At 44.9% G+C, this 16,863-nt stretch overlaps 1 protein-coding gene across 3 annotated transcripts in view; it reads left to right on the forward strand.

Moving 5' to 3' along the window:
* The first annotated feature begins 15,322 nt into the window (after window positions 1–15,322).
* Window positions 15,323–16,863, forward strand: part of USP31 (ubiquitin specific peptidase 31) — a 77,246-nt gene continuing 75,705 nt past the window's right edge. For 2 of the 3 annotated variants that reach the window (XM_022588555.3, XM_089896034.1), the window contains exon 1: window positions 15,324–16,146. In XM_022588555.3, the coding sequence (XP_022444263.1) occupies window positions 15,517–16,146 (630 nt within the window). In that variant the 5' untranslated portion in view covers window positions 15,324–15,516. Of the gene's footprint in view, window positions 16,147–16,863 lie in introns of all 3 variants that reach the window. The other variant, XM_089896035.1, reaches the window with a different exon arrangement.

The following is a 16,863-nucleotide window of genomic DNA, read 5'->3' on the forward strand; positions in this document are numbered from 1 at the left end:
TGGCTACTCCTAGATGCAGGGGAGGTAAAAATGGAATTTTTAAACCGGGTTCATTGCTGCCCCAAACAAAAATCAGAGTTCTATTGTTAAATCATAAGGGGAGAATAGATATTAGGTGGGCAACCAGCACTGACAGCCACAGTGCAGAAAACGATTTAGCACCTTCATAGCACCATGTACCCTTACCAACCTCCAATATGGCTAAGGACAGTTTTTATTTAATTCAGTGTTTCATGTTATTTGACTTATGTAAATATTACTCCATACTGATCTGTGTCATGTACTCTAATTTCCTCCCTTGGTCAACTTTTGTGTTTTCCTTGGAGTTGTGGCTTCTTGTTTTTGTTTGCTTAGTTTTCTATGTCACTGTCTCTAACTCTTTCTAAACTCTCCAACAGAATTGCAAAATTTCACTTGAAAAAAACAGACACATCAAGTTTCCCTTTTTTCCACATCTTTCCTGGAGTCTTCTGTAATCCGACTCCTCCTGAGCTGGTTGTTCACTAGCATTCTGGAATTTTCTTTAGCCTCTCCTTGTGATGGGTTTTCTGTCGGTCTTAATAGTCTCATTTTTGTTGACTATGTTTTCTAATAGCCCTGACAAAAAAGTCATGGGAAGTATATTTTCTGAGGCATTACCTTTGTTCCATCCTCACACTTGATTCAAGTATAGTTTGTCTGGGAATAGAATTATAGATTAGAAATAATCCCTCATTATTTTGAAGGCATTACTTCATTGTGTTTAGCTTCTCATTTTGCCTTTGAAAGTCTGATGAGATTCTGATTTCCACTTTTTTTCCCTTTTTCTTTTTGTGACTGTGTCCTATTTTTTCACTATGAAAGTTTTTATGATATTTTTGTTCTTGGGATTCTAAATTTCCCAATTACATGCCTTGGTGGGGATCTTTTTCAAATACAATGTGCTGTATACTTTATTTCTTATTATTTATTATTTATTTATTTACTTTTTTACTGTGGTACGCGGGCCTCTCACTGTTGTGGCCTCTCCCGTTGCAGAGCACAGGCTCCGGATGCACAGGCTCAGCCGCCATGGCTCACTGGTCCAGCCGCTCCGCGGCATGTGAGATCCTCCCGGACCGGGGCACGAACCCATGTTCCCTGCATTGGCAGGCGGACTCTCAACCACTGCACCACCAGGGAAGCCCTGCTGTATACTTTTAATCTAGATGCTCATGTTCTTCAGTCCTGGACATTTTCTTCTATTATTGCCTGCTGGAAATTACTGCTCTCTTGGTAGAATTACTGTCAGTTGAGTATTGAACTTCAATTAATTATTTCTCATTATCTTTTCTTTCCTCTTTCCCATCTGTTTTCTTTTTAATTCTGTTACCGAATGCAAGTTTCTGTGCCCAGCTCACAGTGAGGTCAAACAATACTGAAACGTCAGTTTGGAGCAGAGAAAGGTTTTTTGCAGGGCCATGCAAGGAGAATGGGTGGCTCTTACCCCCCAAAACCCCGAACTCCCCAAAGGGTTTCAGCAAGCATTTTAAAGGACAGGTGAAGGAGTGGCACCCCAGGGTCTGTGATCAGCTCGTGCACAATTCTCTGATGGTGAAATAACACGTGGTGTCACAGGGGTTAACATTATCAGTCCTTAGACTCCAGGAGGCTATGTGTTCATGGTCATCAAGCAGTTAACATCTTCCATTTGGTGGGGGTTTTAGCATCTGTAAAACGACTCTGGAAATGTGCATCAGATACTATTATCTAGGTACTTCAAAGAGGAGCTAAAGTAGAGGATATGAAGAGGAGTGTGTCCCGGGAAGGCCCCGTAGGGTCTTGCTTGGTTACAGTTCTACTTTCTAGGAGATTTCTGCAACTTTATCTTCCAACTCTTTTGTTCAATTTTAAATTTCTTCTATCAAAACTTTAATTCCGGGCTTCCCTGGTGGCGCACTGGTTGAGAGTCCGCCTGCCGATGCAGAGGACATGGGTTCGTGCCCCAGTCCGGGAGGATCCCACATGCCGCAGAGCGGCTGGGCCCGTGAGCCATGGCCGCAGAGCCTGTGCGTCCGGAGCCTGTGCTCCACAACGGGAGAGGCCACAACAGTGAGAGGCCTGCATACAGCAAAAAAAAAAAAAAAGAAAAAGTAAAAAAACTTTAATTCCCAAAAGTCATTTATATTCTTATTTTTAAAAAATCATGTTATTGCTTTATAGATGCAATATCTTTTCTTATCTCTTTGAACATGTTAAGTACAATTTTTAAAAACTTTTCTTTAGCTCTCTGCTTTGTCTCAATTTCCTCCAAAGGAAGGAAAATGTCTTACTTAAATGTCTGATGATCCTGAGCTATTTATCTTTAACAGTGAGTATTAAAAAGCTGTGGATATGAGGTGTGACTTTTCTTTTTTTTTAATTGGGGTATAGTTGCTTTACAATGTTGTGTTAGTTTCTGCTGTACAGTGAAGTGAATCAGCTATATGTATACATATATCCCCTTGTTTTTGGATCTCCTTCCCATTTAGGTCACCACAGAGCACTAAGTAGAGTTCCCTGTGCTTTACAGCAGGTTCTCATTAGTTAACAGTTTTATACGTAGTATTGTATATATGTCAATCTCAATCTCCCAATTCATCCCCCCCACTTTCCCTCCTTGGTGTCCATATGTTTGTTCTCTACACCTGTGTCTCTGTGTTTCTGCTTTGCAAATAGGTTCATCTGTACCATTTTTCTAGATTCCACATATATGCATTAATATACGATATTTTTTCCTCTTTCTGACTTACTTCACTAGGTGTGACTTTTCAACTCAGAGGGCCTCAATGTTCAGAAGGAATCCAGCCATTTGTGTCAGACTCCCAAATGTCACTGTGTGCAGACCTTTTTTTTTTTTTTTTCTTGCGGTACGCGGGCCTCTCACTGTTGTGGCCTCTCCCGTTGCGGGGCACAGGCTCCGGACGCGCAGGCTCTCCGCGGCATGCAGGATCCTCCTGGACCGGGGCACGAACCTGCTTCCCCTGCTTCGGCAGGAGGACTCCCAACCACTGCGCTACCAGGGAAGCCCTGTGCAGACCTTTTTCAGAGCCCCTTTTCTCTAGAAAAGAATGCCAATTTCCTGCTGATGGTCCTCTGTACCAGTTGGGACCAAATGGCAAAAGTGGGTTGGGTCAGGGATGGTTTCGCGATCTTTAGGTGTTAGTCTCTTACTTGGTTCCCTACTTTTCAGAATAGTTCCTCTTGCCTGTCTTTTACTAGGGCTTTAAATTTGGAAACTCTCCGAAGTTGGAAACTTTCTAGTTTAATGTCTTTGTCGAATATACTTCATGTTGGATGTTGGAGCTAGAAGCATCTTTGCCTTGGATGTGTGTGATAAGTGAGGGTACCTAAGCATCTAAATATATAGACTTTCAGCCAGGCTCCCTATTTTAAGACCCATGCTTTACCCCATCTTTTACTGTATCTGATGCTTCTAATTCCTGACTGTATTAGTTTGCTAGGGCTGGGATAAAAAACTACCACAGATTGGAGGGCTTGAACAACAGCCCTCCATTTCTCACATTTCTGGATGCTGGAAGTCTGAGATCAAGGTGTTAGCAGTGTTGTTTTCTTCTGAGGCCTCTCTCCTTGGCAGATGGCTGTTTTCTCTCTGTGTCTTCACATGGTCTTCCCTTTGTGTGTGTCTCTGTCCTAATCTCCTCTTCTTACAAGGATATCAGCTGTATTGGACTAGGGCCCACCCTAATGACCTCGTTTTAACTTAATTACCTTTTTTAAAGATCCTATCTCCAAATACAGTCACATTCTGAAGTACTGGGGTTAGGACTTCACCACAGGAATTTGAGGGGAGAGGTAGGATACAACTCAACCCGTAACACTGAGCTTTTAGAGATTCAACAACTTAGCTTGCTTGTTGTTTTCCTCCTCTCTGTGACTATTTGATATTCATATTTCTCAGTTCTGGTAATATCTTTACCTGATTTCCAGCTTTTGAAACAGTCTTGACATCTCTCTGTTGGATTACCTGTTATTAACTTGACAGCCTTACCTCTCTTTTATAGTTCCCTCTGTGTCACAGGGAAGAAGCCTAGAAGTACATTTCCAAGAATCTCTTTCTTAGTGTTTGCTAATGAGAGGTACCCACAAAGAATTCAGAAGATAAAAGAGAAATTGTTATTCTCTGGTAGCTATTGTGGGCAGATGGGTGAGCAGACAGTAAACTTGAAGTTCTCAGTATCTCCCAGTCAAGGACTATAAATCACTCCTTTCAATTCTACCGTTAGCTGGGAAGACCATAGGTTCTCCCAGAGCTACTGAGCAGGGCTGGGATTAGGGTGAGGTGAGCAGGGTAGGTTCGTGCAAATGCACGATCAGACTGTTTTCTGTTTAAGATTTTTAAGTTAAATTTTTTTTAATTAAAAAATTCTGTCTTAAAATTCTGGCATTTTTTTCACCATAGTTTTTTTTTTGCATTGTTTGCTTTTAAAAAAATAGTGTATTAAAATATTCTTTATTTTGATAAGTGAGTTGTGATGGTTAATTTTAAGTGTCAACTTGACTGGGCTAAGAGATGCCTGGATCGCTGGTAAAACATGATTTCTAGGTGCGTCTGTGAGGGTGTTTCTGGAGGAGATTAGCGTTTGAATGAGTAGACTGAGTACAGAAGATCCACCCTCACAAGTGCAGCTGGGCATCACCCACTCCGCTGAAGACCTGAATAGAGCAAAACGGTGGAGGAAGGGTAAATTTGATTTTTTTTGCTTGAGCTGGGCCATCCATCTTCTCCTGCCCTTGGACATCGTGACCCTGGCTCCTGGGCCTTCAGACTCAGAATGGGGGTTACACCATTGGCCCCGATCTCAGGTCTTTGGAGTCAGAATGAATTATACCACCAGCCTTCCTGGTTCTCTGGCTCACACACAGCAGATTGCGGGACTTCTCAGCCTTTACAACCATGTGAGGCAAGTCCTATAATACATATATACACAGCTACTCTGTTAGTTCTGTCTCTCTGGAGACCCCCTAGCACATGAGTGTTTTGGTATCCTCTTAAAGTCTGTATCGAAGGTGACGGCCTCACTAGTCTCACCCTTTACCTGGCCCTGCCCTTGGTAGGCACAGAGCTGCCAGGTTGCTCCGGAGATTCTCTCGCTTTGGTGCTGCGGGGTGAGACTGGTGACAATGACCTGCCTGCCCTGCTTTCCCCAGCTTTACATTGGTGGGGTGAGCCCTACATTTCCCCTTCCTAATCAAAGCACACAGAGTGGCTTCTGGTTTGATAGAACTTTGATTTACACAATCTTTCATTAGCTGTATTCTCCTTTCTTAATCTCTCTTTTGTAGATTTATATCTTTTTTATTCTTTTATTTTCTCTCTCTCTCTCTCTCTCACACACACACACACACACACACACACACACACACATCTTACCTACTGGATCTGTTTCTCTATAGAACCCTGACTAACACAAAGCGTTAGTGTTAGTGATATCACTTGATGTCAACATGACTTATCTCTGAGTGACGTCAGCCTTCATCATCACTTGGTTTAGGGAGTGTCTGCTCCATCACAAATTTACTATTTCCCCCTTCCCACAGCTTGTTCTTTGGAAGCAAGTCATGAAGTCTAGCCCACACTCAAGGGGTAAATGTATTTAAAAATAAAACCTCCTATCATTGCAGCAAGTAAGAATCAGTGTTGCTATAAATAGAGCGTGAATGTAAAAATGAATAGAGGAAGACAAAACAATATTATTAAAATCTATCTAGATACTTGTTCAGTTATCTAATCATAACAAATTACCCCACAACTTAATGGGTTAAAACTATACAACAATTTGTTTTGCCTGTGAATCTGCAGTCTGGGCAGGGCTTGTTAAGGAAGGCTTGTCCTTGCTCCATGGACATCACTTGGGTGGATTGACCGAAGGCTGGGGGACCCTCTTCCAAGACTACTCACTTGCATGGCCGGCAAGCTGGTGCTGGTTGTCAACTGGAGCTCAGTCAGGGCCCAGGGCCCAGAGCTTCAGGCTTGATCCCTTTCCATGTGACCCTCTCAGTGTGGCTTGGGCTTCCTCACAGCATGGTGGCTGGGTTCCCAGGGTGAACATTCTGAGAGAGAGACAAATGGAAGGTATATACCTTTTATGATATGGCCTCAGAGTCACATAGTTTCACTTTTGCTGAATTCTATTAGTCAAGGCAGTCACAGAAGCTCACCAAGTTTCAAAAGGGAGGGGATGTAGATTCTACTTTTGATGGGCTTGATGGGGAGTAGCAAGGTCCTCAAAGAGCATGTGGAATAAGAACTACAAACTAGGCCATTACTCCTGCTGCTGAAGGCTCTGAACTTGTTTAAAAAAGGAGAGAAAGAAAGAGATTAGCAAGTGGTGGAGAGGTTTACAAAACATACTAGCACCACACTGAGACTTTTCCTTTCACAAGGAAATGAATGACAGGAACATACTTTGCTTATAATGTATGTATGAGTCTATATAGCTACCCTGAACTTGCGCTTCCTTGACATATGAAGCTTTTTCATGTCCTGTGTCATTACACATGTGATTTTCTCTTCTTAAATTTCCTTTACTCCTTTCTTTGCCTAGAAAACTTATTTTCTTTCTTCCAAACCCAGCTTCACTCTCTGAGGCAAGAACAACATCTTGTTTATTCTAGCCCTTATTTTACCCTTGCATTATAATTTCTCTGAGAGCCATTAGGCTTCCCAACTTCACTCACTACATTTTGAATTCTTAAAACATAGGAGCCACATGTTATTTGTAATTGTAAGTTTTTGGCCATTTTATCTCTGCCTATAACACCTCATCTCCATACTACGTTTCCTATCCGGTCAACTCCTATTCATCCTTAAAAACCCAGATTGACTAACACTTTCTAAATGCAGTGTTCACTATCTCCTCCCCATTGAGGTATTAACTTCCTCTCTGTACTGTCACCAGATTTCATTTGTATTTCTATGGCAATGTCCAGATGTTACAGTGTAATTCATTGGATGGTATGTCAGCCTTTGAGGGCAGGGACTAAGTTAAATCATCTTTGCTTTAGACCAATTCCCCAGAACCAGACCCCAAGATGAGAACTCATGTGTAAGTGGTTTTTAAGGAAGAGCTCTTACAAGAAACTCATAAGGGGTGAGGGGAGCAGATAATGGAAAAGGAAGCTGTCAAGCAAAGATGGAATTTGGAGCAGGGTCTTGGAAAGGGAACTTTCATCCTAATCCTGCAGAGAGCTCTTGACTGTAAGTTATGTCTCAAAATTTGTGATGATGAAGGTGGAGAAGCTGGCTTCCATACTCTTGCACGCAACCATCGTTGGCCAAGGGCCACCCCAGGAGACACAAGCCCCCAGCACTTCCACTCTCTGCGTGTGTAGATGAGGCAGTGCCAGTAGCCCAAAGACAGCTGTCAGAAGAGAGTCACAGGTGCAGCCATTCAAAGCAAAGCACACAGCTGGAGGGCTGGCACACAGAAAGGGTAAAGGATCCCATGCATCTAGGTGGGGCACCAACAGTGTTGGCCACAATCCTGGAGCTTAGTGAATGTCCTTACAAAGAAGGAAGGACTGGGGGAGAGGGGAGGCCGTTGCCATATCTTGCTGAAGATATCATTATATCTTCCTAATGATAAGAGAGTCACAAATGGAAGAATATATTTAACTCACTTCCATGGTTCTGAGCCAAAAAAAGAAAACAGAATCTTAAGATAATCCTTGTAAGATTGTGCTAGCAAATTGGAAAACATGGGTGATTTTCTAGCAAAATATCATGACTGAAATTAATCAAGAGGAGAAAATTTAGACAGACCAATATTAAAAAACTTTTTATTGAAGTATATTTGATTTACTATGTTGTGTTAATTACCTCTGTACAGCAAAGTCATTCAGTCATATATATATATATATATATATATATATTCTTTTTTAAAATATTCTTTTCATTATGGTTTATCCAAGTATGTTGAATATAGTTTCCTGTGCTCTACAGTAGGACCTTGTTGTTTATCCATTCTGTATATAATAGCTTACATCTGCAAATCCCAACCTCCCACTCCATCCCTCCCCCAACCCCCTCCCCCTTGGCAGCCACCTGTCTGTTCTCTATGTCCGTGATTCTGTTTCTGTTTCATAGGTAGGTTCATTTGCATCATATTTTAGATTCCACATGTAAGTGATATCATATGGTACTTGTCCTTCTCTTTCTGACTTACTTCACTTAGTATGATAATCTCTAGTTGTATCCATGTTGCTGCAAATGGCATTATTTCATTCTTTTTAATGGCTGAATAGTACCCCACTATATATATGTACCACATTTTCTTTATCCATTCATCTAGACAGACCAATATTAATGGATGGAAATTACAAACTATTTCAAAGAACTCCCTGCCCTACCAGATCCAGACAGTAAATGGGAGAATTCTTACAACCTTTGAAAACACATTATTTAAATTGTTCCAGAGCCTGAGGAAAATAGGGACGCTTTTAAAAAACATAATGTCCCTTATGTCTCCTGGGGTGGCCCTTGCTTTTAAAAATCTGCCGAGGATAGCGTGCACACACACACAGACTGCAAGCTGGCTTTCTTATAAAAATAGATTTAAAATTCTATGTGAAATGGTAGCAAGTAGATAAAGCAATACATTTAACGCTATCAACAAGACACGTCACCTGAGCAGGTTGCAGTGGACATTTGTCATTTTTGGCTGCCCAGCTTTGAGTAGTCTTCCTTTTGGAGGGAATCTCAAGAGGAATGGGAGGCAGCTCTTTCTCCCACTATGTGGTCCTCTTCCTAATTCCCAGCAGCTAGTAATCAGATCTAGGATTTAGCCCAACCAAATGGATGCTTTCACTTTGGGCTTAGAATTCTGAAGGTATGATAGCAAAAGTTCAAGGCAACCAGAAATTATTCAAGATTATTAACATCTGGTATAGCAGAACCAAGGGTCCAGAAGTATGGCTGCCACTGTTCAATGGTGGTGCCAGCTTTGGTGGCAGCAGTGTGTGTCCAGCTTCACCAGCGGTGCCAACAATGACATGTACGATGTTTAAGGCAGAATTTTCTGGTGCAGGGTCCTGACTGTGTACTGTCTTCCTTGGTTTCCCAAGTCTGGTTCTGAAGCTCTTCTGACAGTTCTGTGAGCTGTTTGATATCCATCCTTCCAATAAACTCCCTTTCTGTTTAAGTTAGCTGAAAGTAGTTTATATTGTTTGCTACCAAGAACTTGCGATGAGTATACAGGTCAAAGGATATAAAAGCATATGCTCGTTTCTGTTGGTGCCCAGAGGCATTTGATAAGATTCAAGATCCATTTCTGATAATAACACTTTCTGAAGTAGAAATAAATGGATACTACTTTAATGCAATAAATAATATATATCTCAAACCAAAAGTAAGCACCATGCTTAATGGTGAAGCATAAATGTCAGGAACAGTGCAGGCTTTCCCACTCTCACTGCTATTACTTAACAGGGTTCTAGAAGGGCAATTAGACAAGAGAAAGGAAAAAATGAGGTACAAATATTTTAAAGGAAGAGGCCAGGTTACTATTTCATGCATTGATATTAATTCCTGAAAAACACAAGAGAATTAACTGAAAATTATGAGAAACAACTAAAGTACATCAAGGTGGTTGGTTACAAAAATAATTTTGTCCTAGAGATAAACAACAGAAAATATAATGGCACAAAAATATCCCATTCATAATAGCAAAAAACAGGAACAAACTTATTAATGTTACACAAACCGATGGAAGGAAACTGTAGTACTCTGAGGGACGTGGAGAGACCTTTTCTAATTTTTAAAAGATATACTTTATTCTCAGGTAAGAAGATAAATATTATGATGATGTCAATTGTCCTTAAAGTAATCTATATAAATAATCCCCCCAATAATTAAATTCATCTGAGAGAATAAGTGAACAGCCAATAAAATACTAGGAGGTATTTCCCTACCAAACATTTCAATATATTCTATATATTATCATGGAATATAAAGACACATCAATGAGAAGAGAATTTTTAAAAACCCTAAATGTATGTGGAGTTTAATATGTGATAAAAAGTGGTATTTTGAAGCAGTGGGAAAAGGTTAGATTAGAAAAAAAAAGGTGCTGGGACAACTAGCTAGCCATGTGAGTGGGGAAAAAGGCAAGATCCTTACCTCATTTCCTTCACAAAAATAAATTCCAGGTGGAACCAACATTAACAGTAAGAAAAAGAAAAAAATAGAAACCATAACAGCACTAAATGAAAACACAGATGAGTATTCTTTTTTTTTTAATATATAAATTTATTTATTTATTTTTTGGCTGAGTTGGGTCTTCGTTGCTGCGCGCGGGTTTTCTCTAGTTGCGGCGAGCGGGGGCTACTCTTCGTTGCGGTGCACGGGCTTCTCACTGCGGTGGCTTCTCTTGTTGCAGAGCACAGGCTCTAGGTGCACAGGCTTCAGTAGTTGTGGCACGTGGGCTCAGTAGTTGTGGCTCCTAGGCTCTAGAGCGCAGGCTCTGTAGTTGTGGCTCACAGGCTTAGTTGCTCCACGGTATGTGTGATCTTCCCGGACCAGGGCTCGAACCCGTGTCTCCTGAATTTGCAGGCAGATTCTTAACCACTGCGCCACCAGGGAAGCCCAGATGAGTATTCTTATGATCTTGGAGTTCCTAAGCATGTTAAAAAAAGAAAGAAAGAAAGAAAGAAATCTTTATAGAAAAAATTGATCAATCTGACTATATAAAGTAATTTAAATTCTCTATTTGATATAAAAATACTGCAAATATGGTGAAAGGTAAATAACCAAATGAAATTGCATAGACCAAGGAATAACTCATATACAAAGTACTTTTACTGATCAATATTTATAAAAGGAACACACCAAAGAAAAAAGAGGCAAATGATGTGTACAGGTAAATCACAGCAGCAAAAATACAAATTGCTAACTAAAAGGCATTACTAGTCATTTTCTTGATTGCAAACAACGGAAACTGACACTGGTTAGTTTCAGCAATAAAGAAATGTATAGGAAGCCTATTAGGTTAGCTCGCAGAATCAACAGAGCTGGAGAAACAGGCTTGGACAGAAACGCAGGTAGGCAGATACCAGTAAGAGCTTGCCACTAGAGCAGCCAGCTGGACACTCACTGCCACCGTCACTGGCACTGCCACCACTGGACCTTCTGCTGCATATAGAGCCACTAGATTCACTAATTATCTCCAACTAAGCTTGTGTCTATACACCCAGAGCCAAGGTCCAGGTGGGAGCATCTGGCTGGTCTTTCTTAGGTGATCTTCCTGGGCTCTAGCTTCCAGGGGTGGGAAGGCAAATACTTTCTCCCCATCCCCTGCTCAGTTTTCATAATAGAGTTTGAATTGTCCTGCCTAATTTGGTATCCTCTTCAGAAAGGAAGTCTGTTTAGATGTTGGATGGTAGAAGACCAGAACATGTTGTTCAACTTCACTCCTACAGATAAAAGTACATTAATACGCCATCTTTTTTTCATTGTAGTTGCCAATGTGAAAAAGACTGAAAAACTCAGTGCTGTCTAGGGTCTGGGTAATGTGCACACCCCATTCATCATTGACAGGATAAAACCTTTCTGGAGGTGAGCTTGACATAATAGGTGTCAAAATATGAAATTTGCATACCCTTTGGCCCAAGGTATCAGCTTAAAGAGAGAGTTGCAGGGATGGACCAAATTTAGATCACGACACTACTTACTGCACTGTTGTTTCTAATTTGCATTTCCCTAGTTTGGGGGTAAGGGGTGGGTATAGAGAGTGGAAGATTTACTATAGAACGTTGTTTGGGGTGGGTCTTAAAGAATGACCATCTGAGCGCTCCAACTAGGAATTCTTTTCCAAGCCTGTTCTGGTCAAGCTGGGATAGGATGGCTTTGGAGCCCTTTGGGGACCAATAAGCCTGGAGTGGAATGGTAAAAGGGGCCCGATTTGGAAGAGGGTTCATATGTCTTATTAAGGAGTTCAGATGTTGTTTAGATATACTGCTGCCAAATAATCAATATGCTATACAATGGTTACCTTACTAATTAACCAGTAGTGGGTAAGAGGAGCGTCTGTTGGGTTGAAGTCTATACCTTAGGGCAAGTGACAGATTGTAAGCTGGCTTCCAATATGGTAAAATTAGTGTCATGACTGAGAGGTGCCAAGAGAGCCTGCGGAAGGGACACCTCCTGGAGCAGGTGACACTTAAGATAAGACTCTAAGGATGGGGAGTGCCCAGGGAAAGGTGTCTGGCCTAGAGAATATATCTTGAGCAAAGGCCCATGGGTCTGGATCAAATTGCCTGAGGGTGTGGGGGAAGAACAAGACATTCCATAATGCTGGACTAGAAGCAGTGATTGGAGGACACTCCCACGTGAGTAACATCAGAGAGAACCGTATTTTACTGGACTCTGGTGACCAAGGAAGCCAGCCTCCAATTACTGCTGAACTATAGCAACTACATTTTGGATTCCAGCTACATGCTGGTGGGAAAAGGTGGGAGTGACTACTAGGTGGTACTGGGCTAGGGGAGGGGGCAATGTTCAAAGGGGCGTGGTGAACCATAGCTTGCCCCTGCTGTGTGGTGGTGCTAAGGAGGTGCTAAGGTGCCCTAATTTCTTCAAAGCACATGATAGCCACGGGATGCTGAGTAGCTGGCTCGGACAAGCGAGGAAAATGGAAAGGAGAGCCCAGGCAATGTGGTCATATTTTGCCTAAGGCTCCAGTATAAAGAAGAGGAGCAGGGTGGTAAAGTTCCACTGGTCTTTGACCACTCTCCTTTTTATAAATTAAAAAAAAAGAACTCTTGTTAATACCCACTGTCTGCCAGGCATGCATGTAAAGGAAGGAATGATGTTCCGGAAAGCAGCTGTCAGGACAGTCACGTGGACAAGGTGCATTGGTGGAGAAGGCCAAGGATTGTTTGCAGCAGCTAAAAGAAAACCCCATCTCAACCAATCCCAGATCTGTCCTGGGTTTGCATTCCCCAGTTCTAATTAAAGTGACTCAATGTCTCAGTTTGGGTTCCCCTTAGATCAGAGCCTGAGACAAAGACCTGGGTACAGATAGTCTGTTTGGGAGGTGATCCTGGAAGCAGGACTGAGGGAGTAGGAAGACTGAGACAGGGAGGTAAAGAATCTAGAAAAGGGTGCATTATTGAACTGGTTACTATGGAGGGCAACTGGAGCTCAATCTTGCTGGATACTCTGTGAAGAACTCTGTTGGATGCACCCCACAGTTGTCCATCCAAAGGATGGGAGGCTGGGATGTTTTTCCACCAGCTGATACTTCCCACTGGTTGAAGGTTGCCCCTGCTTAGGAGAGGGGGCTTATTAATTCCACTCCACCTAGTGAGTTCCCTGGCATTAGGGAGAATCCTCAAGGAGAAAAGCAAAGAAACAGCAGGCTTTTGAAGTGGCAGGGGTGTGTGGGGGTGTGGCGGGTGGCTGCCACACGGCAATGACTTACACAGTTTATAGCTGAGGCTGAAATTGTAGATAGGCTCAGGGCATAAGACGTGAGGGATGAAAAGCTGTTGCTATGCTCAGTTTCCTTCTAAGACAGTTTATTCATTCAACCAAACATTTATTAGAGCCATGGTCAGTGCTGGGCATCTATGGTCAGCAAAAGAGAGCTAATCTCTGCCTTAAGAGCTGACAGTCTTTTGCCGATTTTGAGCAAGTGTGACTGGTGCTATGGACATGAGTCCAAAATGGAGAAGTGCTAAAATAAATAAATAAATAAAGGCAGCATCGGGAAGCAAACCTTGGGGGCTAACTCCCAAGTCAGATTGAAATCTACAGAGAGACCACAGCCCCAAGACCCTTCCCATATACTAGAAACAAGCAAGCAAGAAAACAAACCAGCTTTCAGCATAATGGCTGAATAATGTGATAAAATGTTGTCAAACTGTTTGAAATTTCACCAAAAGCTCTTCCTTTTCTTGTCCCTTCCTCCGCCACAATTTCATATTTGAAAAAACTTAAACACGTCTGCAAGGTGATTTGGGGACTAGTGCAAAGAATCCACTGGGTGTCAGCATAAGGGTCCTGCTTACTACGGGGTGGGAGGTCAGAGGCAAAAGCCATTTACTTTGAAATACGGTGTAAGGTGGGATTTATGTTTTGAAAAGAGGAAAGGCTCTCCTTTCCCTGATTTCTCCGTTCTGCAGTAACCAGGACTCAGGCGAAGGGTTAGCAAAGAGGAGAATCTACAGAGAGGAGGTCATAAACCAGTGGATTTGGCAGCACAAAGATGTACTTTTTTGCACTATTTTCTTCTTTTTTAATTGAACCAACATTTAAAAATAGGATTTCCACCTTCTCTTAAAGAATCAGATGATCTGAGCCCTCATTTCTGCATGGGAACAATTGGCTGGAGCTGAGTGGCAGCCACCCCCTTTAGAAGGATGTTGATTTGCAATTTGCCAGAGTCCTTGCCATTCCTTATATTCTCCGCAACACTAAGTCAAGTCACTTAAAGTAATAATAGTATGATTGAAACACCAGAATTCTTCATTCGCTGATAGGACCACCTGATATTTGTGGGTCTGTGACCTTTTGTTTAGAAGGCAAGTCTAGGGGCTTTGAAACATACTTGGGTTTGAAATGGGTAAGAGTCTACCAATCTCAAAGGAATTGAATGGAAGATTGAAGGAGAGATTGCATGCTTAGCGCAATGCTTGTAACGGCGGCTATTATCAGCATCCACTAACAAGAGAGCACGCAGAAACCCTGTTAGTTTCACACTTCGTCGTACTCCCAGCGTCTAGGACCGTGCTTGGCACTAACAGTAACTGTTGAATGAATGAAGGAATGATGGTAGAGCTCAGGGGGGTCTGAAAAGGAAGGTATTCTGATAATATAGTTTCACCGCGACCCCAAAGTGCCGCCTGGAAGACAAGCCTGGCCGAAACGTGCCAGGCTCTGCGATGGCGTTCGAGTGGGCAAGCAGACCGTCGGGGTCCTCGGGAGCCTGGCGGGGCTGGCTTGCCCAGGATCGGTCAGGGCCATGTCCATCACCTCTTCCAGGGTATGGTAAGTGGGCGTCCTGATTCCTGCACTTTCCCAAGGCCTCCACCATCAGATAGGTCAAGACGGAGTCCCACGCCGGGGCATCCATCACCCAGCGCTAGCCCAGCGCTAGCCCAGCGATACCCCGCGGCGTCTGGACCTTGACCACACTAGACATGGCCTCCCTCGGGCTTCACGGAGCAGTACCGCGCCCGGAGCCGCCAGTCATCGCGTCTGGCTGGGGAGGCAGCTCCGTTCCCGGAGTCAACATGGCGGCCGCGGCGGCTTCAGCGCGGGGCGGGGGAGCTGGGAGGCGGGTCACGTGAGCGGCCCAGCTGGGCGGATCTCGCGCGCTCCCGCCCGCCCCGCCGGCCGCGGCTCGCTTGCTAGCTCCGCGGCGCTCTGAGGTGTGTGGGGCATCGAGCCCCCCGTCCTGGTGAGGCGCGGCGCGGCGCGGCGGGATGCGACGGCGGCCGTGGCGGGGACGCGGGCCGGGCGGGCGGACGCGGTGATGAGCGTCAGCGGCCACCGCCATGTCCAAGGTAACGGCGCCCGGGCCCGGGCCGCCGGCGGCGGCAGCGGGCGGGAAGGAGAAGCGCTCCTTCAGCAAGCGGCTGTTCCGGAGCGGCCGCGCGGGCGGCGGCGGCGGCGCTGGAGGCCCCGGGCCGGCCGCGCCCTCCTCGCCCTCCTCGCCCTCGTCGGCGCGCTCGGTGGGTAGCTTCATGAGCCGCGTTCTCAAGACGCTGTCCACGCTCTCGCACCTTAGCTCCGAGGGCGCCGCCCCGGACCGCGGCGGCCTCCGCAGCTGCTTCCCGCCCGGGCCCACGGCCGCGCCCACGCCGCCGCCGTGCCCGCCGCCGCCCGCCTCGCCCGCGCCGCCCGCCTGCGCCGCGGAGCCGGTGCCCGGGGTGGCGGGGCTCCGGAACCACGGCAACACGTGCTTCATGAACGCCACGCTTCAGTGCCTCAGCAACACCGAGCTCTTCGCCGAGTACCTGGCGCTCGGCCAGTACCGGGCGGGGCGGCCCGAGCCCTCGCCTGACCCCGAGCAGCCCGCGGGGCGCGGCGCGCAGGGCCAGGGTGAGGTCACCGAGCAGCTGGCGCACCTGGTGCGGGCCCTCTGGACCCTGGAGTACACCCCGCAGCACAGCCGCGACTTCAAGGTGAGCCCCTGGGGCACCCGCCTGCCCAGAGCTTCCTTCCCCGCTTCCGTCGCGGCCAGAGGACTGATGCTCTGGTTGCCTAAGGAAAGAGGAGCGGGCCTCGAGTCCGGGCAGATGGCGCTGATTGCGAGGGACAGTCATTCACTCATTCAGGCATCGCGCATTTGTAAGGGCTTGCTACGTGGCGGGCCCTTTGATGGGCACAGGGGAGGGATGGGACAATGGGCAAGACCGTCTGCCATCCTGGAACTTACATTCTTGGGGGTGGGAGGGTTGAGCTTGGCTTCAAATCCTTGTTCTGCCACTTACTAGCGGTGTGACCTCGGGCAGGTTACTCTACCTCTCTGTGCCACAATTTCCTCATCTGGTACCTACCTCATAGGTGGTTGTGAGTTGCTAACAAGTTGATATGTTGGGTTGAACCCTATGAAGTTACCCACTGTTGACCGTTCTGACTTACAGATTGGCACTTTTATGGCGTTCAACCTGGTATGTAAAATGCTTCCATTGTGTGCAGTGCTATGAGTATTTGCTGCCATTATTATTTTTAGTATTAAAAACTTTAACAAGTTAAAGAGGTGGTACCAGACAGTGGTTTGAAGGAAGTAAAACCTGGTGATGTGACTGATGTGCTGGTAGGGTACGTTACATGGGTTAGGGTGACTTCTCGGAGAAGGTGATGTTCTGAGACTTGAGTAACCACAGGAAGGGCCAGCC

This window comes from Delphinapterus leucas, chromosome 15 (assembly GCF_059928025.1).
Source record: "Delphinapterus leucas isolate spDelLeu-1000000601 "Yukka" chromosome 15, BTC_Dleu_Yukka2, whole genome shotgun sequence".
NCBI lineage: Eukaryota > Metazoa > Chordata > Mammalia > Artiodactyla > Monodontidae > Delphinapterus > Delphinapterus leucas.